This window comes from Loxodonta africana, chromosome 5 (genome assembly GCF_030014295.1).
Source record: "Loxodonta africana isolate mLoxAfr1 chromosome 5, mLoxAfr1.hap2, whole genome shotgun sequence".
Taxonomy (NCBI): domain Eukaryota; kingdom Metazoa; phylum Chordata; class Mammalia; order Proboscidea; family Elephantidae; genus Loxodonta; species Loxodonta africana.
This window is the reverse complement of record NC_087346.1, coordinates 44,084,153-44,109,187: the sequence shown is the minus strand read 5'-3', so window position 1 is coordinate 44,109,187 and position 25,035 is coordinate 44,084,153. Positions and strand designations below refer to the sequence as shown.

The window sequence follows — 25,035 nt, the reverse complement described above, 5'->3', positions numbered from 1 at the left end:
AAGTGCTTTTCCCCTCTCCTGTACTCCTATGGCACTTAATAGTCCCCTCTCCTGTACTCCTATGGCACTTAGTATGTCTTGCCATAAACAGAGTCCCTGGCAGAGCAGGGCATGTATCACCACACCATAGCAATTACACTGAGTAGGGGTTCAACTTGTGCTTCACTGAATAAATAAACGCACTAATAATTGTTGGGGTTGGGCTCCAGTTCCCTCAATGACATTAGCAGGGGAGATTTGTAAACCGTCCTCAAATATTTTGTAGAAAAATCATCAGCAACCTAGCTTTGCAAAGATAAACTGAAACATAGCAAGGAAATGAGCAGAATAACCTTTTGTGGCATCTTCAAATTTTATGTCCTAAATGTTTAACATTTACCTCTTCTATTCACATTCACATAAAGAAATGATACTTTGGGGAAATAGACATAAAATGCCCTTAATCACGCTAGTATTTATGGGCCTATAGACATGGAACCAAAATACTTCCTTTTTTTATCCTAAGCCTGGAAAAATCATCAAAATTTGGCAAATTGTGAATTTAATAACAAAATGAAACCTACCCTGTGAATTACACATTTTTTTTAGTAGTACATGATGGGAAGAGCGTCTGTCATGCCACGACAAAAGCTTACTTAGATCTAGCCCCTGTGGGAGCCACTATTTGATAGCTAACCTTGGGCAGATTCCTCAGTTTTCAAAAACATCCGTAAAATGAGAGAATGGACCCAGATCCTTTCTTATACTCAGTAATTTTTTCTATATTGTTTAGTCCATCTTCGTTATCATGTATCATCACTCATATTTCAATATGTCATTTTAAAATTACTTAGCCTTCCAAAAAGCTAAAATAATTCTATGAGCAAGAGCTCTTTGTCTGGTACTATTCTGGAAATAACTGAAGGCTACCAAAATAATAATGGCATGCATCTAATTTAGGGCAACTTTCATTCTATTTGCTTATCTCTCTGTCTGTCTGTCTGTCTATCTATCTATCTATCTTAGTATACGTTTAAGGTAAAAATTCCATTCTACAGTAACAAAAAAGAATTTCAAACACTTGGCCTTTTTATAATTCAACAAAAGCCTAATCCTTGGCATTGAAATGCAAAGGAACTATTACAGATTAATTTTTAGTACTGTGATTCTCTTGAAGGCTCTAACAATGGTGTGTTAAAACCAGCTTGTACTGGCTCATGAGTGCGGATTGTGAAATTTTCAGAAGTTTTGTGAGCTAGAGGTTGATAGCTTGAAATCAGCCATGACCCATAATAACATCTACTAAGGAACATGTTAAAACCGACTATTCATTTTCAGATTGTAACTAAATGCTATAAGGTCCCTGGGTAGGCTTAACCAATCCACTTCCCAGGCTTTCACATATGTTCTTCTACCTGTGCTGTTGCATAAAAATGTCATAAACTGTTTCAGAAAAAGAACAGTGTCTTGTTTTTTTATTAACTAATAGCCTCTTAGGTGAATAACTGTCCCCACTGTAAAATTACTTCTTGTTCTGAGATAATAATTCTTTCACATCTAGAAGATGATTTTCACAGATACAATTTTATTGGGTATAAGCTATTTTGCATACAGTGAATTCCCATGTACAAACCTCCAAGAGCTGATATTACTTTAAACAGTGTTTGAATATTCAGTTGCACAAGGGGATAGTATCCTGATTGGTATTGTACACCATGTAACATAATTAAATGTTCTCTGGTTTTTTTGGTTTAGGAAAAAAAAGATACTTAAACTTAATTTAAAAAAACTCAAACATAAGAATTGGTTTAAATTTTCTGAATCAGATTCATAGACCAATATCAAATAATCTTCAGATAGCAAATAATCCTCATCCTAAAACAGAAACATATTTTTTCTGCCCTATCTGAACAAGTTAACCATTCAATTTTTCACATCTGATGGTTTCACTGAGGAAAGGAACTGCTGTCACAGACAGAAGAGTTCTGATGATAAGTTTGAATTAGTGTCTAAGAATGACTGCTGTGTTTAAATCTCCATATTAAAATAAATTTCATTTTAAGTCACCCTCATTTCTTCTTAGGAGCTATTATTATGTTCACAAAGGATTTGCAAGCCCCATCTATTGTAATTTTTCCCTTGACACTTTAAAAAAGTCCACAGTTATGTGAAATGGATCATAATAAAGAATGTGTGTTGAACTTTTAGAATATTTTCTACCTAGAAAATTAAGCAAAAGAATGTGAATTGTGTACTGAACCTGCAAATTTTATATATCTTACCATCAATGTACACATGTATGTTCATATAAATACCTTTTTATTGGTGTATATACGAATTGATTTTACAGTTGTGAAAATAAAGCATTTTAGTTGCAGAATTTGGAAAGTTAATTGACCTAGACTCTGAAGGATTTTTCTGGGCATTGTCTCTATACTCCTTAATTTTTAAAATGGCATTGACCCTGATTTTAGAGAAGCCTCTTACATCAAAGATTACAAATCTACATTCATAATTACAAATCTACACTCATAATTCTAAAATCTAACATTTATTATATGTGATGGGTTATTGATGACTAGAATATTAGGCTAGCCCAGAGCTGTCCAATTAAAATATAATGTAAGGCACATATGGAATTTTAAATTTTCTAGGAGGTACCTTAAAACAAGTAAAGAAACAAGTAAAATTAATTTTAATGATATTAAAAAATTTTTTTTTTATTTTACTTAACACAAAATACTCAAAATATTATTTCAACATGCAATAAATATTTGAAAACATTGAGATTTTACATTCTTTTTTATCACACTAAATCCTTGAAATCCAATGTGTACTTATACTTACAGCACATCTCAGTTTGGACTAGCCACATTTCAAGGATTAGTGGTTATCTATATATTGGACAATGCATAGCTAGCCCATCTCTTAACATGTAGAAGGAAGGTCTAGCAGAACTAAAAACGTTATTTTGCTCTGTTGCTTTTCTGTAATTCCACCAATAGTCTCTTCAAAGCAATTTAGACTTTTACTACCAAGCATTTCAAACCTCTTCCAGTCTCTACCAATTACCTAGCTCCAGAGCCACTTCTGCATTTTTAGGTATTTGTTATAGCAGCACCCCACTCCTAGTTAAAAGAATTCCATATTAGTTTTATAGGACTGGCATATATAGCAGTATACCACAGACTGGGTGGCTTATAAGGACATCACAGTCCTGGATGCTTGGAGTCTAAGATCAGCGTACTGGCCTTGTTGCTTCCAAGGCTTTCGGGGAGAAACTATTGCATGCCTCTCTCTCAGTTTCTGGTAGCTCCAAGCAGCCACCAGTCACATAAAAGTGGGGCCCATTCTACTTCCAGTACGACCTCATATTAACCTGATAAAATCTTCAAAGATCCTATTTCCAAACACAGGCCATGTTCACGGGTAGAGAGCTGAGGATTTCAATGTATCTTTTTAAGAGACACAGTTCAATCTATTTCCGTATTTGAAATGTCATCATTATCTCATACTATATTTCTGTGTGTGTTTGGATCTATTTCTGGGCCTTCTTTTCCATTGATCTTATTAAACACTGTACTGTTTATTAAGGAGCCCTGGTGGCGCAGTAGTTAAAATGCTTGGCTGTTAAGCAAAAAGTCACTGGGTTGAACCCACCAGCCATCCATGGGAGAAGGATGTGGCAGTCTTTTTTTAATTTACATATTTATATATGTAAATTTTCCATAAAGATCTCCATCCTTGGAAACCCTATGGGGCAGTTCTACTCTGTCCAATAGGGTCACTATGAGTCAGAATCCACTAGACAGCAGTGAACCCAGTTTTTGGTTTTTTATTGCTTATCACGTGCCTGCACATGTTGTTTTTAGTAGCTTTTGGCCACTGCCCTACCCACACTCTATTAATATTCTTCTTCAGAATATTCCTGGATATTCATTTAATTTTTCCATGTGAACTTTATAATCAGTTTCTTTAATTTCTCAGAACATCTGCTAGTATTTTTATTGAAACTGCATTAAATGAACAGATCACTTTGACAATTATCTCAGAACCTATTATACCTTTCTACTTGTTTTATTTGTGTGTTTGTGTGTACCAGCAGTGTTTTAAAGTTTTATTCAAATAAGTCTGCATTTCTTTAAAGTTTATCTCTAGTGTTTTAAACATATTTTGGTTGCTATTTTAAATACAGTATTTTATTTCAGTAAAGCTTCTGACTAGATGTTACTTTTATATGTAAAGGCTATTGATTTTTTTTCTCAGCTAGTTTACTAAGTTCTCATTGACCGTAACAGCTTTTCAGTTGATTCTTTTGGTTGACCAGCATACAGTCTTATTATCTACAACTGGTGATAATTTTAGTGTTTCTTTCCAGTGTTTATATCTTCTTTCTTCCTCTGTTTCATTGGTCTTGGTTGGTAAGCAATGGCTGGCTGTTTTAATAGGGCTTTTTTTAGACCAAAGGGAAAATAGTCCTGACTTTTTTTCTACTTACATTTTAAAAATAAATTTAATGAGAAACACTGGCAAAGTAAAGCATGACTATATCATGAGTGGGGAAGCAGTCACCTTGTACAATGGATTATTTAAGTTCTTTAGTGCCCATTTCCCCGTTTTCCTTATCATTTGAACTTTAAAATCTTCATCAGTACTGGTCTCAAAAATGGTTGAGTAAATGAATGAATAAATAAGTGAGTAAATGATGAAGTGACTGTAAGACAAGCAAATTTGTTTCAACCTAGTGAAACTTTTTATGGATGCTCACTGTATGCAAGCCAAAAAAAAAAAAAAAGTAGTCTCTATTCTTAAAGCATTCATGTCCTAGTGAGAGAAAGTAAACAAATCACAATTGAGTGTGGTCAGTTCAGCAGTAGCTCTTGTACAAGAGGTAGAAGAATCTTAGCAGTGTGAGTGATTAATCTTCTTGGGGACTTAGAAGGAATCCTAGGGGAGTGATATCCGAGGCAGGTTTAGGGGGCTGCATAGGAGTCACAGGGCAGATAGGGAGATGAAGAAGGCACTTGAGGCTTATGGAACAAGAAAGGCATGGAGGTAGTTTGTTATGACTAGGCATCTATTAGCTGTTGTTATTTTTGGAATATACACTGTGAGAGGAATAGGAGGAGAGAAAGACAGAAACCTGTGTATGAAAGTCATTTGTATTAAGCAAGAATTATCAGTAGAAGTGGGCAGCCAGCCTCAATAGATATCATAAAATCACCTAGAGAGGGCATTTAATAAACTAGACTTTTCACTCCTATACTACTCCAGGGTGCTGATAACATTGAAGGGAATGTGCCTTATCTCACAGGTGTGTTTGAGTGGAAGATTTGAGACCACTGGTGCAGGCGATATAAAACAAAGTGTGTTGAGCAGGCTGTAACATCAGACTTGTATTTTAGAATATTCTCTTTAGTAACAAGTTGAAGGGAACCTTGAAGAATTGGGGGAAAATGCTAGGCTGGGCTATGGGAGAAACCATTTCAAAAGCTAGAAAATTGATAATGAAGCAAGATAATGTACATCTGAGCTCACAAGTGAAGATGACTCAAGGAATATATAGGAAGTAGAATTGATAAGGGAATCCCTGGGTGATGCAAATGATTAATGTACTTGGCAGATAACTGAAAGGTTGGAGGTTTGACCCCATCCAGACAACACTCAGAAGAAAGGCCTGGCAATGTGCTTCTGAAAAATCAGCCATTATAAACCCTATGGAGCATAGCTATGCTTTGACACACATGGGGTCGTCATGAGTCAAAATTGACTCAGTAGCAACTGGTTTTAGAATTGATAAGACTTAGCAGATAACTGGATATGTGAGGTGCTAGAGAAGGCAGATACTGGATTTTGACAAAAGGAGTTATTTGGAAAGGAAATTGATACTATTTACTAATACAGTGTCAACTTCCCACATTAGCTGGTGATTTTGATCACCCCTGTTCTCCATGACCATAAATATTTGAAAGTTGCTGAGGAGACCAGAATAATCATTTCCTGTGTTTTCACTGAAACGTGAAGTATTACAGTTTTCCTCGTCTAGTATTTTGATATTATATATGCCACTATTATTCTTTAAGATGTATTATTAGTGTTAGATATATTAATGCACTTTAATTTTTGTTTCCATGTTCTTTAGAATTCATTCAGAGGGCAGCCTTGTGGATGGCCCCGAAGCAAGCCTGATGGAACAGGATAGAACCAACCATGTTGAGGGCAACAGACTAAGTCCATTCCTGATACCATCTCTTTCTGCCATTTGCCAGACAGAACCTCTGGCTATAAAGCTGCAGAATGGAAGCCCGTTAACTGAGAGACCTCATTCAGAAGTAAATGGAGACACCAAGTGGCAGTCTTTCAGAAGTTATTATGGAATACCCTCTATGAAAGGAAGCCAGAATAGTCGTATAAGTCCAGACTTTATACAAGAAGGTAGGGGGTATTCCAAGTGTTTGCAAAATGGAGGAATAAAACGCACAGTTAGTGAACCTTCTCTCTCTGGGCTCCATCAGAATAAGAAATTGAAACAAGACCAAACGGCTAATGGAGAAAGAAAGAACTTCGGGGAAAGCCAAGAAAGAAATCCAGGTGAAAGCAGCAGTCAACCAAATGTCTCCAATTTGAGTGATAAGAGAGAACCTGAGAGTATAGCTCAAGAAAACGCAGTTAAAGATTTAGCCAGTTTTTCAACACATAACTGCAGTGGGTCCGAAAATCCAGGGCTTCAGATTCTGAATGAGCAGGTGGAGAAGAATGTCAACTACCATGACAGGAACATTGTATTACTTCTTAAAAACAAGACAGTGCTAATGCCTAATGGTGCTACAGTTTCTGCCTCTTCCATGGAAAACACACATGGTGAACTCCTGGAAAAAACACTGTCTCAATATTATCCAGATTGTGTTTCCATTGCGGTGCAGAAAACCACATCTCACATAAATGCCATTAACAGCCTGGCTACTAATGAGTTGTTGTGTGAGATCACTCACCCATCCCATACCTCAGGGCAGATCAATTCCCCACAGACCTCGAACTCTGAGCAGCCTCCAGCACCAGTTGCAGTGGTGACTGAGGCCTGTGATGCTGATAATGCAAGTAAACCACCTGCAATGCTCGGTACCTGTCCCTTTCAGAAACCAGAACAACTACGACCACAAAAATCAGTTTTTGAGATATGCCCATCTCCTGCAGAAAACAGTAACAACCGAGGAACCACAAAGCTAGAATCTGGTGAAGAATTCTGTTCAGGTTCCAGCAGCAATTTGCAAGCTCCTGGTGGCAGCTCTGAACAATATTTAAAGCAAAATGAAATAAATGGTGCTTACTTCAAGCAATGCTCAGTGTTCACTAAGGATTCCTTTTCTGCCACTACCACACCACCACCATCACAATTGCTTCTTTCTACCCGCCCTCCTCTCCCACGTATTTCTCAGCTTCCTTCAGAAGGAAAAAGCACTCTGGATGATGGAGTTTTAGAAGAACACCGTCACTACCCAAACCAAAGTAACACAGCTCTTTTAGGGGAAGTGAAAATAGAGAGGCCCCCAGAGGCACCACCATCCCAGAGTCCTAACCCATCTACACATGCATCCAGTCCCTCTCTGATGCTTCCAGACAGGCCTCAGAATAACTGTGTTAACAAGAATGATATACGGACTCCAGGGACAACGGGTATTCCATTGTGTTCTGAGAAAACACGACAAATATCAGAATATCTCAAGCATAACTCACCAATTCTTGGTAGCAGTGCAAATCCACAGGGCCACTGCCAGCAGTTAATGGGACACAAAGAGCAAGAGATTCTGAAGGGTCAACATAAGGAACATGCACGAGAGCATGAGCTCTCAACACAGTCCTATTTGAAACCAGGGTGGATTGAATTGAAAGCCCCTCATTTTCATCAAGCAGAATCCAATCCGAAATATAAAGAGGCATCATTGCGGTCAATTCTTCTGTATGAATCCCACCCTTCCAATCAGATGACCTCCAGACGATACACTGGATATTCCAATGTGCGTGGGGGGCTCCCACGGCAAGCTTATGTCCAGAAATTAATGCAGCTGGAGCAGAGGTCACAGATGTACCAAGCTGAGTTGAATCAAGGGCAGTCGCAAGGTACAGTGGACCAAAACCTCCAGTTCCAAAAACCCTCACCCCAGGTGCACTTCTCCAAGACAGACCCATCACCCGAAGCTCACAAGCAGTCACTGTGCGCCCCAAGGCTTCATTTTCAATCAAGACCAGATCCCCAAACTCAGAAACTCATACCCATGTCATTAAAACAGCACTTGAATCAACAGGCTTCAGAGGCTGAGCCTTTCTCAAATTCACATCTTTTGCAGTTTAAGCCTCATAAGCAGGCAACACAAACACAACCATCCCAGAATTCACATCTTCCTCAAAACCAGCAACAACAGCAGACATTACAAATGAAGAATAAAGAACAAATGCCTCAGACTTTTTCACATCCCCAGAGCAACAGTGATCAGCGAAGAGAAGGATCGTTCTTTGGCCAGATTAAAGTAGAAGAGTGCATTCATGGTGAAAATCAGCATTTGAAATCAAGTGAGTTCCAGACTCATAACACCCAAATAGGACTGGAGCAAAGGCAGAATATGAATAGTAGAAATGCCCTTTATGGTCAGATCCTAAAATCAAATACAAGCAATGTACAGCTTTCTTGTGGGAACAATACACACTTAGTTCCAGAGAAGAAAGAGCAGACCATAAATACTGAACTTTTTGCAGGAAACAAGACTCAAAACTTGCACCACATGCAATATTTTCCAAATAATGTGACCCCAAAGCAGGATGTATCTCATAGGTGCTTTCAAGAACAGGAGCAGAAGCCTCAACAAGCTTCAGTTCTACAGGGATATAAGAGTAGAAACCAAGATATGTCTAGTCAACAAGCTGCACAACTCGCTCAACAAAGGTACTTGATGCAAAACCAAGCAAATGCTTTCCCTGTGCCTGACCAGGGAGGAAGTCACATTCAGACCCCTCCCCAGAAGGACATTCAAAAGCACGCTGCTCTAAGGTGGCACCTCTTACAGAGGCAAGAACAGCAGCACACACAACTGCAAACTGAGACTTGCCATAATCAGATGCAAAGGCCCATTAAAGTTGAGCCTGGGTCCAAGCCCCATGCCTGTACGCGCCCCATGTCAGCACAGCCAGAAAACAAAATGTGCAAAAAAGTAACTAAGCAAGAGATTGCACCTCAGAGCTGTGATAATGTGCAGCAAAAGAGCATCCTTGAGACTATGGAGCAGCATTTGAAGCAGTTTCAGGTCAAATCATTATTTGACCATAAGGCTCCTCCGCTCAGATCACAAAAGCAAGTAAAAGTTGAAATGTCAGGGCCAGTCACGGTGTTAACTAGGCACACCACTGCTGCAGAACTTGATAGTTACACCCCAGCTTTAGAGCAGCAAGCGACACCTTCTTCAGAAAAGACACCAACCAAAAGAACAGCTGGTTCTGTTCTCAATAATTTTTTAGAGTCACCTTCCAAATTACTAGACACGCCTATAAAAAATTTATTGGATACACCTGTCAAGACTCAATATGATTTTCCATCATGCAGATGTGTAGGTAAGTGCCAGAAATGTATTGAGACACATGGTGTTTATCCAGAATTAGAAAATTTATCTTCAGATGTGGGATTTTCTTTCTATTTTTTTTTTTTAAATGTTGAGCCTGCCAGCAGTTTGTAAAGGCTCATGAAAATCTGAAAGCTTACATTTCTTTGTCTTTAAATTACAGATGCTAGTGCTATGAGAGAAAGAACTTCACTTATAATTTTTCCAAAGAGTTAAAACAATTGTGCATGTTAATTTTTTCCGTTGTGCATGTTAATTCAGACCCTTTAAAAATATAAATGTATCTGTTTCAGATGAATTGATCATTTAACTCTTTATGTCATCTCCTGGAGAGACAGCCAGGCAGTAAGAAATATCCATTAAAATGAGAAGATAATATCCATATGCAAACTTCTGAAGGAGCTTTTAATATTTCTTTTAAGTCCAGGTTGAATGTATTAGTAGTGTTGCAATACTAATTTCTGTATAAGGGGGAAATTACTGTCTTCAGTTTTGGTGAATTGGGAGAAATTGTCATGCTGAAGTTCTGATACTTACCTTTCTCCATTTATACACTTGAAACATTTGTATTATATATATTCATTTGATTCCATTTTTTTCTTTAAAATTTCATTCTTTTGGTTAAAAGTGTGTTCTCTCTCTTTAAAAAAAAAAAAAGCACCTTTTGGTTAAAATTCTGGATATGTGTAAGTCCGTAAGGAATAGGGAAACATTTTTGCTGATGGATGCAGATACATGTGTGGATAGAGAAGAACTTACAGCTCTCACCTTGAATACAGTAGAAGAGATCTGAAAAAGCATAAATGTTAAATTAGTGTGGCTAGTGGTCTACCCATCCCATGCTTTCCCTCTTACAATGAGATACCCTACACTTTATAGAAGGGCTGGAGGGAGAATCCACACTGCCCCTCTCTGTGTGAGGTTGATACTAAGTTTCCTCACGTGGCTAAGGTGCCACACATGTCATAGCTATTATTAGGTAAGTTATAATTCTCTTCATTTCCTTCTTTTATTGCCCTGACCCCATATTCTCACTTTCCTGTCTTCGGTAGTTTGTAACAGCCTCTTTCTTTTACCTGACTCTCTCTCCAGTACTTTCTCTCGTCATAAATTGCTCTAAAGTACATACAAATATGGGTCTGGATTGAATATCTTATTTTTAAAACAGAATAATTAAATGTAGAGAAACAAGATGAGAAAAAGAGATCCTTAACAATAAACTGAGGGTGGGATGGGACAGCAAATTTTATTTGTAATCTTTTAACATCTGAGTGGCAGGCAGGCATCTAGTTAGCTTTAATTATTTTTTTCAGCTTAAGAAATTGGGTTGTAGTTGATACTACATATAATACATTCTAATTCCCTCACTGTCTTCTTTTTTTAGTTCCACTTACTTGGTTTACAGTAAACAATTTTTTATCCCATATCTGAAATGTAATTTAATATATTTTTATCCAGCAGCCACTACGTACATATACTTAATTATTTGGCACATTTTCTAATAGATCAGTCCATCAATTTACTCATTTTAAAGAAAAAAAATTTCAAGTCACATTTAGGGCCCTTAATGTACACTTGGGGGATAAGCTTTGTGGATGTAGCCTTTATATTTAGTATAATTGAGGTCTAAAATAATAATCTTCTATTATCTCAACAGAGCAAATTATTGAAAAAGATGAAGGTCCTTTTTATACCCATCTAGGAGCAGGTCCTAATGTGGCAGCTATTAGAGAAATCATGGAAGAAAGGTAATTAACGCAAAGGCACAGGGCAGATTAACGTTTATCCTTTTGTATATGTCAGAATTTTTCCAGCCTTCACACACAAAGCAGTAAACAATTGTAAATCAAGTAATTATTAGTAGGGTTAGCTCTTCCAGAGTTGCCAACACTACACACTGTGCTATTCACTGGAGAGTCACAATATTTGACAGAACTAATAGTCAGCTAGCTGGCACCAGCTGCCCACTTTGAGGTGGGTGCCAGAAAACCCAGGCACAAACAAGCAGCCAGCCAGCCTGCCAGGCACAAGGGTGCTGGCACTGGCTGCAAAGAGAGGCCCCACCCTGGCTTTCCCATTTGATGATAAAGCCACAAAGAGGAAGGGGCGGGGAGGGCGATGCATAAAAAAGGAACCATTGAATAAATTCACCTAGAATTGTAAATGAGTAGTTATCTCTGAGTTGATCCTTCTTATAAACAAAGAGCAAAGGTGATATGCTGAATAGAAATAGAAACAAATTTTATTAATAGCTGAATTTTTTTTTTTTTTACAGTCAATTACAGGTATGCAAGTATTTACCTGAATCTCCACAATTACTCCTGCAGGTAGAAGACTCTTATGAGAGAGATAATCAATGCAGAGAGGGACTCTCATATAGGTATCTATAGCACTGAGCTGTTACTGTAGTAAGGTGCCTTTTCTTGAAGCAGGTAGGCAGTATTATCATGAAAATACACTAGAGGACATTCTAAGCAGTTAAGTCTCATTCTTGCTCCATTTCTAAATTCCTCGTTTCTAAATTAGCATTTAGAAATTCACTAAATAATGATTTAGTGGCCTGGCAAAAATAGTGAATTTCCCTAAGTCCCTTTTTTTTTTTTAATTAGCAAGTCTAAGTAGTGCCTTGATTATAAGGGAGAATAAAGCATTTCCAATAAATCCTTCATATTAAATGTGACTGGATAGTAGTTCTTTGTCAGCCCCCTATTAAAAAGTTAGCGATTCTTTGAAAACAGTTATAACTAAAATCTATTATGATTCCCCCAAATTTAAAATATCTAAATTTAGTAGAGGAGAAAAGCAATTAGTATATATTTTATGCTTTGTGAAAATGTGTATAGAAATAAGCTTTCCCACTATTTTCACCCAACATATAATTTACAGAATAGTTCATTACAATTAGTGTATTTTGATACTGATGAAAAACAAGACTTAAAGACTGTTATCCAGTTTGCTTCCCTTAGACCTGTTCACAAAAATAAATTAAACCATTCATTTCTCAGGATGTGGTCGTAGAATAAAATTATGCTCAAATGTTCAATATTTTGGTTGTCAATGGATTCATTTGCTGATTGTGTATGTGTGTGTTTCTGTGGATTTCTTTAAGGTTTGGACAGAAGGGTAAAGCTATTAGGATTGAAAGAGTCATCTATACTGGTAAAGAAGGCAAAAGTTCTCAGGGATGTCCTATTGCTAAATGGGTAAGTGTGATCTGACAAGGACTTTGGTCTTCGGGCTTGGGTACTTTGGTTTATTAATCCAACCCTGAGAACTGGATTACCCAGATCAAGTCATTTATGCCACAAAAGAGAAATACTGTTTATTTTATCATGTCTTATTTCTTGTGAAGAAGCAGATTAGTTTTAAAATCATGAGCAAATTATTCAATGAAAAAGATTTTATGGTGAGTCAGAGGTTCATTCTAGTGCCTACTAAGAGTATAATTCTTCCTGGAATGTGAGGAAGTGACCCTTAATTCTTTTAATGTCTTCAGTTAATCTTTATATCGTGATTTATGAACACCTTTAACTTTATGAAGAAGACCTGCATGTCTTTCATCTAGCTCTGGCTTTAGTGCACATGGCATTGCCCTCACTGCACTGGGTATGATCTACTAAACATACAGGAATAGTTCAGCATGTTTCTCTGCTCTGACACTAGGGTTAAGCCCCCATTTTACAGATGGACAGCAAAAGGCAAGTTGCAGGTCCTGGTAAATGTTACCCTGATTGTGTCCAAGACATGAAAAAGTATACCTACATGAACCAGTGCTCTTGTCTGCTGCAAGTGACCCTTGTTTTGTTTTGGTTGGGGTGGGGGTGTTTGCACGGAATGGTGATTGGCACAGGTGGTTCGGAGAAGCTGCAGTGAGGAGAAGCTGCTGTGTTTGGTGCGGGAGCGAGCGGGCCACACCTGTGAGGCTGCGGTGATTGTGATTCTCATCCTGGTATGGGAAGGAATCCCTCTGTCCCTGGCTGACAGACTCTACTCAGAGCTCACGGAAACACTGAGGAAATACGGCACTCTCACCAACCGGCGGTGTGCCCTGAATGAAGAGTAAGTGATGCCTACGGGCTCTTCTCTGTCAGGCCACTGGTAGAAAGTCTAGTCTTTGCTTTAAGGAAAGAGAGTTGAACCTGAATTTATAAAACAGGGATCAAAATGCATCCCAGTCACGCATTAGGAAGTTGTATTTGCTAACATAATTTGCAGTGATGTTTTCATTAACTATTTTTTTTGTAGACTGAGGAAGTGTAGCCATTAGTAAGGAGCAGTCTACTAGAAGTCTACCGTTCTGTACCCACAAGGCCTTAATTATACCATGAATGTGAAAATATTTGTGTGCCCACTTGCTACAAGGGGCAACTCTTTTGTTCATAGGATACCACATTCATAGGATACCACATCTATGATGTAGTATCTGAAACAGCAAGTCTGGTGAGAAACTTTGGCATTCTGAGATCAAGAACTTTAATATACATGTGGCAAACAAAAATCCAAGGCCATTTAGTGTTAGCATTCTATGGGACTCCTTTTTACTTCAATTCAATCCAATTTATTACTTCCACAATACTAATAAAAATTGCTTCCATTTTTACTGCTGCTTAGCAATAGAGGAATTAGTGGCTATAGATATGCATTACTCCCTAGGAATATAAAAATTGGCATAAGAGGGTGAGGGAATGTAGTTGAATATATGTTGTCCACGCCAGTACTAGTGTGTTTTTTGTGTTTTTTTAATCTCATCCACTTGTAGGAAGTCTGAATCTTCACTTGTAGAAAACTTCATTTTTACTATTTCTCTTAGGGAATCTGCTATTCCTGTTTAATATCAAAAGAATATAAGCAAATTCACAATGCTACACTGAAATCCTGTAATAATTAATGAAATCCTACTCACTATTGGTTCTAAAGTAATTTTAATTTTGCATTTCTTTCTTTAGTCTCCTTTCTTCTACTTCTCCCTTCTTTCTCTAAATTACAAAATAGTTTGCTGAACTTATGGAAATACTCATGCTGCTCATTGTAGCAACCCACTGCTACCCACAGTTGTCCTCTTGTTAGCTATAACTGGTATGGTTTTACCAACTTTAACACAGGTTAACACAGGTTCTATCTCTAGGTCATGGGACAAATCAATCCTAAATAATCTATTTAGAAAAGTTATTCTTCCTATATGAAAATGTGACTTTGTTTTCTCTGGTAATTATGATTCAGAAATATCAAGATGTGTATCTGACTATTGCAAATCCACTTTTACAAATGATAAGTTTGAAGGAGAAGTTGCTGCTTCATAAACTCACAGCTCCAACTTGTAATTAACTGCTTTAGATGTATTCAGAGGCATTTAGACTATGCAAAGGTATTCGACTGTGTGGATCATGACAAATTAGGGGTAACATTCGATAAGAATGGGAATTCCATAACACTTAAATGTGCTCACGTGGAACCTGTATATAGACCAAGAGGCAGTCATTCAAAAAGAACAAAGGGATATTGCATGGTTTAAAATCAGGAAAGGTGTGTGTCAGGCTTGTATCCTTTCACCATTCTTATTTAGTCTGTATGCTGAGCAAATAATCTGAGAAGCTGGACTATATGAAGAACGAGGCATCAGGATTGGAGGAAGACGTATTAACAACCTGTGATATGGAGATGACAAACCCTGGCTTGCTGAAAGTGAAGAGGGCTTAAAATACTTACTGATGAAGGTCAAAGACCACAGGCTTCAGTATGGATTACACCTCAACATAAAAAAAACAGAAATCCTCACAACTGGACTAATAAGCAATATCATGATAAATGGAGAAAAGGTTGAAGTTGTCAGCATTTCATTTTACTTGAATCCACAGTCAATATCCATGGACGCAGCAGTCAGGAAATCAAACGACGCATTGCATTGGGCAAATCTGCTGGAAAAGACCTCTTTAAAGTGTTAGAAAGCAAAGATGTCACTTTTGAGGACTAAGGTGTGCCTGACTCAAGCCATGTGTTCTGGATTGAATTGTGTCCCCCAAAAATATGTGTATCAATTTGGACATGTCATGATTCCCAGTATTGTATGATTATCTACCATTTTGTCATCTGATGTGATTTCCCTATGTGTTAGAAATCCTACCACTATGATGTAATGAGGTGGATTAGTGGCAGTTATATTGATGAGATCTACAAGATTAGATAGTGTCTTAAGCCAATCTCCTTTGCCATGTAAAAGTGAGCAGAGAGATGGTGGCGGGGGGGGGGGGGGTACTTCATACCATCACGAAAGCAGTGCTGGGAGCAGAGCACATCCTTTGGACCTCAGGTTCCTGCACTGAGATGCTCCCAGACCAGGGGAAGACTGATGCATCACAAGGACCTTCCTCCAGAGCTAACAGAGACAGAAAGGCTTCCCCCGGAGCTGACGCCCTGACTTTGGACTTGAAGCCTACTAGACTGTGAGAGAATAAATTTCTCTTCGTTAAAGCCATACACTTATGGTATTTCTGTTATAGCAGCACTAGATGACTAAGACACCATAGTATTTTCAGTTGCCTCATATGCCTGCAAAAGTTGGTCAATAAATAAGGAAGACTGAAGAAAAATTGATGCCTTTGAATTATAGTGTTGGTGAAGAATATTGAATATACCTTGGACTGCCAGAAGAATGAACAAATCTGTCTTGGGAGAAGTACAGCCAGAATGCTCCTTAGAAGGGAGGATGGCAAGAGTTTGTTTCATGTACTTTGGACATGTTATCAGGAAGGACCAGTCCCTGGAGAAGGGCATCATTCTTGGTAGACAGTCCACAAAAAAGACGAAGACCCTCAGTGAGATGGATTCAAACAGTGGCTGCAACATTGGGCTCAAACATAGCAACGATTGTGTAGGTGGTACAGGACAGGGCAGTGTTTCATTCTGTTGTGCATGGGGTTGCTGTGAGTCAGAACTGACTCAACGGCACCTAACAACAGCAATAAATGTAGAATATTATTTCATTTACCCTAACTTTCTTTGTTCCTTTTGAAAAAAAAAAATATATGTAGGTACCCTTAATTAGAAAGAAAAAAAAACGTAGGCACCTTGGGTTCATCATGTTGGTGATTGCATTTCTTTTTCGGGAATTTGGGAACACTGCATTGTGTTTTAAAAGACTTCCTCTTTGTCTTGATATGAAGTTCTGAATCATTGAACTCTTGTGAAAATAACAGTTGTTTTATTTAAATAAATTCAAATTATATTTCACATTCAGTATTACTGATTTAGTTTTCATTAATATATCTGACAATTTCTCCCTGGTAATTTTTCTTTAATCTCCAATTAATGCCATTGCCTGAAATGGAATCTACATACAGAAAGAACTTTTATTTAAGAAATTTCCTAAATTTTGTTATTTTGTGTTTGAAAGACATGAGCCATCATTGGACCAGGGTCTAAGAAAAGTTATTATTTGTTTAACTGTCTGAATAGGAGGCGAGTACAAAACTATTAAAAGATGTGCTTCAAATGTTAAGATGTTTTAAAAATTCAAGCTGTATATTTTTTGCATATCTTTGTCTAGAGTTTCAAGGTAAAAATGAGTAATTATTGAGATGAAGTTTAAGCTTGGGTATACCCATACTAGAGGAATTCTCAAAAAAAAAAAAAAAAGGAAAAAAGAACTACATAATTAGACACTTAACCAATGACAATATAGACTTCACTCAGAGCTTTTGAAGTTTTTCTGCCCCATAAAACTTTTTTATTATATGTCTGGCAGAAGTTAAAATTATGGCTTTTTGCCAAGAACAGAGGGCAATCTCAGACTGGGGCTGTGACTCATAATTTAATATTTAAAGCCGTGTGAACCTCCTCACAAATCCTTGTGCCCTCATGCATCATAACCATTCTGAGTCCAAAAAAGAACTGTGAGAGCATCTTTCATAGGGAGAGTAAAAAAAAAAAAAAAAAAAAAACCCTAATTTTTACATTTACTTTAAGCCAAACCAGCTGTTTCCCCTTTAAAGATTTCCCTTTGAGATTCCCATTTTATAACTAGGCCTAACCAATACTTTTTTGGCAAGTAAGAGTTGTGGGAGTGTATCTCTCATTATAGGGAAGCCAAAGCAAGAAACACCTTCTGCCATGGTGGGTGATGTTAAACTTTTTAAGAAATGTTATAAAATTTTCAAACATACACAAAAGGAGAGAGTACAATATAATGAATCCCCATGGACTCAGCATGCAGCTACAACCTTTATGAACGTTTTACCAATATTGTCTCATATATTCCCCTGCCACTCGCTATTCCCACTCCCACCTCCATGAGTGTTTAAAAGCAAAACACATTCTTTAAAAATGACAATGACTCCTTAATATTATTTAATATTCAACCATGTTCAAAGTCCCTGACTGGAATGTGTTTCAAAAAAAAAAAAAAAAAATCAAATGTAAAAAACTGTTTTTGAGAAAAGAAAGTCCACAGCTTGCATTTGATTGAGGCTTTGAGGTCACAGTTCATGCTGTCTTCCAATAATTATTAATAGAACTTCCTTTCACTCTCAGAAGTGTTCCAGTTTGAAAGATACTATGACACCGGTAAACCAAACCCATTGCCGTCGATTCGAACTCATAGCCACCGTACAGGACAGGGTTGAACTGCTCCATAGGGTTTACTGGAAACTCTGGTGGTGTAGTGGTTAAGTGCTACGGCTGCTAACCAAAGGGTCAGCAGTTTGAATCCGCCAGGCGCTCCTTGGAAACTCTGTGGGGCAGTTCTACTCTGTCCTGTGGGGTTGCTATGAGTCAGAATCGACTCAACAGCACTGGGTTTTTTGTTTTTTGTTTTCCTTTTCTAATATAAACATTTACAACTACAAGTTTCCTTCTAAACACTTGGTTTTTGCATCCCATAAGTTTTGATATGTTGTTTTTTTTTTTCATTTTCTTTCACCTTAAAATATCTTCTAATTTCCTGTGTGTATGTTTGATTATTTATGAGTATGTTATTCAATTCCCACATACTTATGAATTTACCAAATTTGCTCCTGTTACTCATTTCTAATTTCATTCCTTGTCATTGGAGGACATACTTTGTATTATTTTTTCTTTTAAATTTATTGACACTTGGCCAAACATATGGTCTATCCTGGAGAATGTTCTATGTACACATGAGAAGAACGTGTATTTTCCTCTAGTTGGGTGGAGTGTTCTATAGATATCTGTTAGGACTAGTTGGTTTACAGCATTTTTCACATCTTCTGTTTCCTCGTTGATCCTCTGTCTGGGTGTTCCGTTCATTATTGAAAATGGGATATTGAAGTCTCACTATTGTTGAATTGTCTACTTGTCCCTTCAATTCTGTCAGTTTTTTGCCTCATGTATTTTGGAGCTCTGTCATTAGGTGCATATATGTTTATAATTGTTATCTTCTTGATGGATCAACACTTTTATCAGTATAAAATGCCCTTCTTTGTTTCCAGTAACAATTCTGTCTTAAAGTCTATTTTCTCTGATATTACTCTAGCCACTCCACCCTTTTTCATTATTGTGTGCATGACATATCTTCTTCCATCCTTCTACCTTTAGCCTGTTTGCATCTTTGAATCTAAAGTGCTTCTTTTATAGACAGCATATAGTTGGATTTTTTTTTTTTGTACATCCTTCCAATCTCTGCTGTTTAGCTGGAGTGTTTATTCCATTTACATTAATGTATTTACTGATAAGATAGGATTTATGTCTGCCGTTTTGCTGTTTGTTTTCTATATATCTTTAGTGCTTTTTTGTTTATCCCTCTATTTCTGACGCTTTCTTTGTTAAATGGATATTTTCTAGTGTACCATTTCTCGTGTTTCTTTTTTATTACATTTTCTGCAGCTATTTTCTTAGTGGCTTCCCTTGGGATTATAATTAACATTCTAATTTGAAGTGATTTAGTTCAGATTAATACTAATTACAGTACTCTACAAAAAATTTTCTACTGTATAATTCAGTTTACCCCCTCTCCTTTGTGCTGTTATTGTCATACAAATTACGTCTTTATACACTGTGTGCCTAGCAACACAAATTTGTAATTATTGCTTTATGCAGTTGTTTTTTTAATGCACATATACTCTATAAAGTATTTACCTTCGTAGTTACCTTTACTAGTGCTCATGATGTCTTAATGTGGATTTGAGTTACTCTTTAGTATTTTTTCCTGAAGGACTCCGTTTAGTATTTCTTAAGGCAGGTCTGAAAGCAACCTTTTAAATAATAAATAAATCTAGAAATGTCTTAACGTATCATTTATTTTTGAAGAACAGTTTTTGCTGGATATAGAATTCTTGGTTGACAGTCCTTTTCTTTTAATTCATTAATGTGTCATCCTACTTCCTTTTGGCCTCCATGGTTTCTGATGAGACATCTGCTATTCATCTTATTGATGATCATTGTATATGATGAGCCACTTCTTTTTTGCTGCTGTCAGAATTCTCTCTCTGTCTTTGGCTTTCAACAGTTTGATTATAGTGCTTCTAGGTATGGATCTTTTTGAGTTTATGCTAATTGGATGTGCAGATTCATATTTTTCATCAAATTTGTGAAGATTTTAACCATTATTTCTTCAAATATTCTTTTTTGTCCCTTACTCTCCTCCACTTCTGGGAATCCCATTGTGCATATGTTGGAATGCTTAATCATGTCCCACAGGTCTCTGAGGCTCTTTTCATTTTTGTTTTCCCGTTCTTCAATTGATGCTTGCTTCCTTCGTCCTGCTCAGATCTGCCATTGAACTCCTTTAATGACTTTTTCATTCAGTCATTGTACTTTTCAACTCCAGAACTATTATTGCTTCTTTATTATAACTTCTGTTTATAGACAGTCTGTATTTAATGAGACATTGTTCTCATACTTTAGTTTTTAGACGTGGTTTCCTTCATTTATTTGAACATATTTAAAATAGCTGACTTACAGTCTTTGTTTATTAAGTCTGACACGTGTCTATTAAGTCTAACATCTGGGCTTTTATGCTGATAGAAGTTACTATTAAGGGACAGTGCTTAGAAGTGTGAGAGGAGCTTCTAGTGTGCTAGTATTTTACTTCTTGGTTTGGGTACTAATTACTTAGGTGTAGTCCATTTGTGAATATGTATTAAGTTGTATAAGTAATATGTACTTTTCTGTATATGTATTGTACTGCAATAAAACATTGCTTCAAAAAAAAATATTGTATTTTATAGTCAATTGACATAGCTCTTTTCTCCGTATAGTTATGCCACACATTGATACAGAGTTAGATTAGACTTCTTTTCAAACTCATTTTGCACTAATTGTTGCATGCAGACACTGAAAATATGAGTATGGCAGCCTAGATAATTCTATCTATACCCATGAAAGTGGTCCATTGATTTCTCAGGAGAACCTGTGCCTGTCAGGGGCTGGACCCAGAGACCTGCGGTGCCTCCTTTTCTTTTGGTTGTTCATGGAGCATGTACTACAATGGATGTAAATTTGCCAGAAGCAAGATCCCAAGGAAATTTAAACTGCTTGGGGATGACCCAAAAGAGGTTAGTTTATTTCCTATTGTATAATCTGTATTTTTCAGAGAGAGCTGATAAGAATAGATAAAATTAGCAATATGACATACTCTGTCGTGCTCCTATTAACAGAGAATAATTCAGTCTCATAGATGAATCAACCAAGTTTTGGCTAAACTATAGACACATACTATAATTCTGTAAAAATTTTACGTAATAATTACTATGTTATACCAGTAATAAACTCTTCCTACTTATGACTTCTATTTATTATCTTAATGTTAATCTATACCATACTCTAGCTCTTTGAGAATTTTATCCATATTTGAATCATCCAATAATTTAAGTTATTCTAAGAATTATTTCAACTATTTGAAATGCTATTTTAATAAACATTTTTTTAAATATAGAATTTGGAAATAGACTAAGTCAAGCAAATGCTTTCAATAGCTCATCTTCTTTGGCAGCTAACTAGAGAGAGAGTAGAGGATGTGACCTCTATAAAACCATATGACTTCACTCTTCTAATTCAACTGCCAGCATAGACATATACTTATAAAATGCCAAATAACTGCATACCCATTGCCGTCGAGTCAGTTCTGACTCATAGCGACTCTATAGGACAGAGTCGAACTGACCCATAGAGTTTCCAAGGAGCGGCTGGTAGATTCTAACTGCTGACCTTTAGATTAGCAGCCAAGCTCTTAACCACTGCACCACCAGGGCTCCAGAATATCTGCATACCAAGTAGAAAGTCAGTTAATCTTATGAAAATACCAAATAGCTAGATATTCAATAGTACACACAAAAATAGGTGATAGTGTATACTTTTCACTTAGAAGTAGTCATGTTTTTAAGATGCTTTAGTTACTTATTAAGAAAGGCATTAAATATTGTGTTTTGGATCCAAGATATAGGGGAAAAAAAATTACTGATAATCCCTCATATATACAGAATAGATTTAGAATTTAATATGTAGATTCATTTTATCTAGGAAGAAAAACTGGAGTCTCATTTGCAAAACCTGTCCACCCTTATGGCACCAACATACAAGAAACTTGCACCTGATGCATATAATAATCAGGTAAGTGTTTAAGTATTTGTTGGCAGTGACTGGAATTATTTACTTATTTATTCATGATCCATGATCTACTTCCAAATTTTGAAGCAGTAATTTTCCTGTATTCTTCTGACTTCTATTCTTTAATGTTGAAGCTATTGCAATGTTTTCTGTTTCTTTATATAAACATTGCACCATCCAAAATAACATATTTTTGCTATTTTTATCCATAAAGATACTGAGATTTTAAGGCTAACAGACTGTTGTAACTACTAATCTTGTTCTCGTACAGATAATTTTGTCTCTGTAAGCAGTCTTTGGCATGGTCATTAAATCGAAATTAAGTTGGTGAGATCATAGGTTCTAACCATCTACTAACCATTTTCATAGGAAGTCCAAAACTGAAAGCTTTGAGAGTAATGCATTGTAAGTATACACACATCTCCATATATATCATATTTTGCTAGATCTTCTTCTTTTGCATGGCTTTGGCTCCATGAAACAAGCACAGACCTTTTTTTTTCCCTCCTACCTTATATGTGTTCTGAGTTATACCTACTTCAAAAAGCTAGGTAATTTGATCAGAAATTGTACCTGGAAGGAAGAAAAAGGCTGTAAGTCTTCACTCATTCAATGACATCAACAACAAGCATTACGTGAAAACCTATTATAACCAGACACTGTGTTTAGTCACTAGGGTCATATAGATGAAGAAGGCAGGTTCTTTGTCTTTAAGGAGCTCCTTGTAGAGAAAACACAGACAGTAAAATAACAATTACAGAATAATATGGTAACTGCTAGGACAGAAGTGTGTGCACATTTCTGAAGGACAAAAAGGATTCACGCTGAGAGTAAAGTAGAAAGCAAAGGTCATGTATGACTTTGGATGCCATATACAAGTCTTTGAACATTATCTTGTCGGTAAGAAGCCTACCACTGAGTGTTTTAAGTGTAAGTTTGGGTTGAGGACGTGAAGTGATTTAATTTGTATTTGAAAAAAGTCACTCAGCAAGCCAAATGAAATATAACCTACATATAATCTCACATCAGTGTAAAATTAAATTAGAGAAGAATGAAGCTATCGCAATCATCGGGCAGGAGATTTTAAAGTCCTAAACTAAAGAAATGGCAGTAGTGATGGAGAAAAGGAAATAAGTATATGAAATATTTATGGTGAAACTTAGAAAACTTGGTAACAAATTAGAGGTGAAGATGAGCAAAATAGAGAATTCAAAGATCTGCCAAATTTCTGTCTTGGACACGTGGTTCTATTAACTATGAGTAAGCAAGTTTGGGGGGGAGTTTGGGTGGGAGGTAGTGGGGAGATGGTGAATTTTATTTGGATGTGTTGGAACTGAGATGGTTCTAGGATGAAGGATCAGGAGAAAAATTCAGACAGCACCGTCGACTTGGGAGTGATCAAAATGCAGGAAGTATTTGAAGTTGAGTACAAAGGAGCAAATGCAACTTTTCAGAGTGGAGATTATAAAGAGGAGAAGGGGTTGGTGATGGGATTGTGAAGTACATCAATATTTTAGGGTTGCATGGAGTAAGAGAAGCCAGTGAAATAAGTGCTGAGAGTAGGCATCAATGGAGTAGGAGAAAGACTTAAGGGAAAGGGGCAGACTGATAGATGGGGGAATGATTTGGAGGTTATGGGAGAGTATCCAGAGACAGTACACAGCAGGAATAGGGATGGGGAGGTGTGAAGGGTGGTAATCTGGCAAACATTGTCATTTACTTGACAACAGTAAAGACTCTAATAGTATTAGATTAGTTTACACAGCAGAGATAGACAATAGACCAATCCTAAATAATGATTTAGCTATTCTTCTTTTCCATTGCGCGCTTTTACACTCCCCCAACTCTTGTCTCTCTCTCGCTCTTCCTCTTTTCCCCCTTTTGAGGGATTCACCAATTGCCATTGAGTTGATTTCAACTTATGATCACTCCAGGTGTGTCAGAGTAGAACTGTGCTCCACAGGGTTTCCAATGGCTGATTTTTTGGAAGTTGCCAGGCCTGTCTTCTGAGGCACCTCTGGGTGGACTCAAACCTCCAACCTCTCGGTTAGCAGCCAAGCGTGTTAACCATTTGTACCACCTAGGGACTTCTATTGAGAAGACTGATTTAATTACAGTCAGTTCATAAGTTGTTTCATTTCATAACAAGTTTTTAGAAATGTGTGTGACTGAAAATTATTTCAAATTTTAATATTAGTGAGATTAATATTGTTATTTTATAGTCTTACCTATTTGAGTCAGTATTTCAGAAAGGTATAAAGAATGCTTTAGTACTGTTGTAAAGGTTTAATTCTGGGGGAGAAATACACTGTAATAAACCAAGCTATGAAAAGAAGAAAATGAACTGAGTCTATGTTGCCAGATTTAAAGTTTGGCCATTGTCTGTTAAATGAATATTTTAATAGGTACTATTTATCAAAAGAGTCCCTGGGTGGTACAAATGGTTAATGCTCTCAGTTTGGAGGTTCAAGTCTACCCAGAAGTGCCTCAGAAGAAAGGCCTGGCAATCTTCCTCCAAAAAATCAGCCATGGGAAACTCCACGGACCACAGTTGTACTCTGACACATATGGGGTCGCCATGACTCAGAATTCACTCAAAGGCAACTATTTTTTTAATTTATCAGTGGCTTTAGCTGGGGAAAGGAGCCCTGGTGGCACAGTAGTTAAGAGCTACTGCTGCTAACCAAAAGGCTGACAGTTTGGATCTACCAAGCACTCCTTGGAAACCCTGTTGGGGCAGTTCTACTCTGTCCTATAGGGTAGAACAAACAAATTCTCTGTTGAGAATTGACTCAACAGCAACAGGTTTGGTTTGGTTTTAGTTCGTGACGGGGACAGAACAACGAAGTGTTGCTTTTCTTTTTATTCCTTTGAATATTACTATAGACTG

The 25,035-nt window shown here is 37.0% G+C and overlaps 1 protein-coding gene across 3 annotated transcripts in view; it reads left to right on the top strand.

Moving 5' to 3' along the window:
- The window catches only part of TET2 (tet methylcytosine dioxygenase 2), a 128,895-nt gene that overhangs the window by 89,518 nt on the left and 14,342 nt on the right, over positions 1-25,035 (top strand). The window contains exons 3-9 of one of the 3 annotated variants that reach the window (XM_023548545.2): positions 6,122-9,579; positions 11,245-11,335; positions 11,863-11,967; positions 12,697-12,790; positions 13,438-13,646; positions 20,944-21,094; positions 22,059-22,148. In XM_023548545.2, the coding sequence (XP_023404313.1) occupies positions 6,168-9,579; positions 11,245-11,335; positions 11,863-11,967; positions 12,697-12,790; positions 13,438-13,646; positions 20,944-21,094; positions 22,059-22,148 (4,152 nt within the window). In that variant the 5' untranslated portion in view covers positions 6,122-6,167. Of the gene's footprint in view, positions 1-6,121; positions 9,580-11,244; positions 11,336-11,862; positions 11,968-12,696; positions 12,791-13,437; positions 13,647-20,943; positions 21,095-22,058; positions 22,149-25,035 lie in introns of those variants that run through there. The other 2 variants (XM_010590483.3, XM_064285488.1) reach the window with 2 other exon arrangements.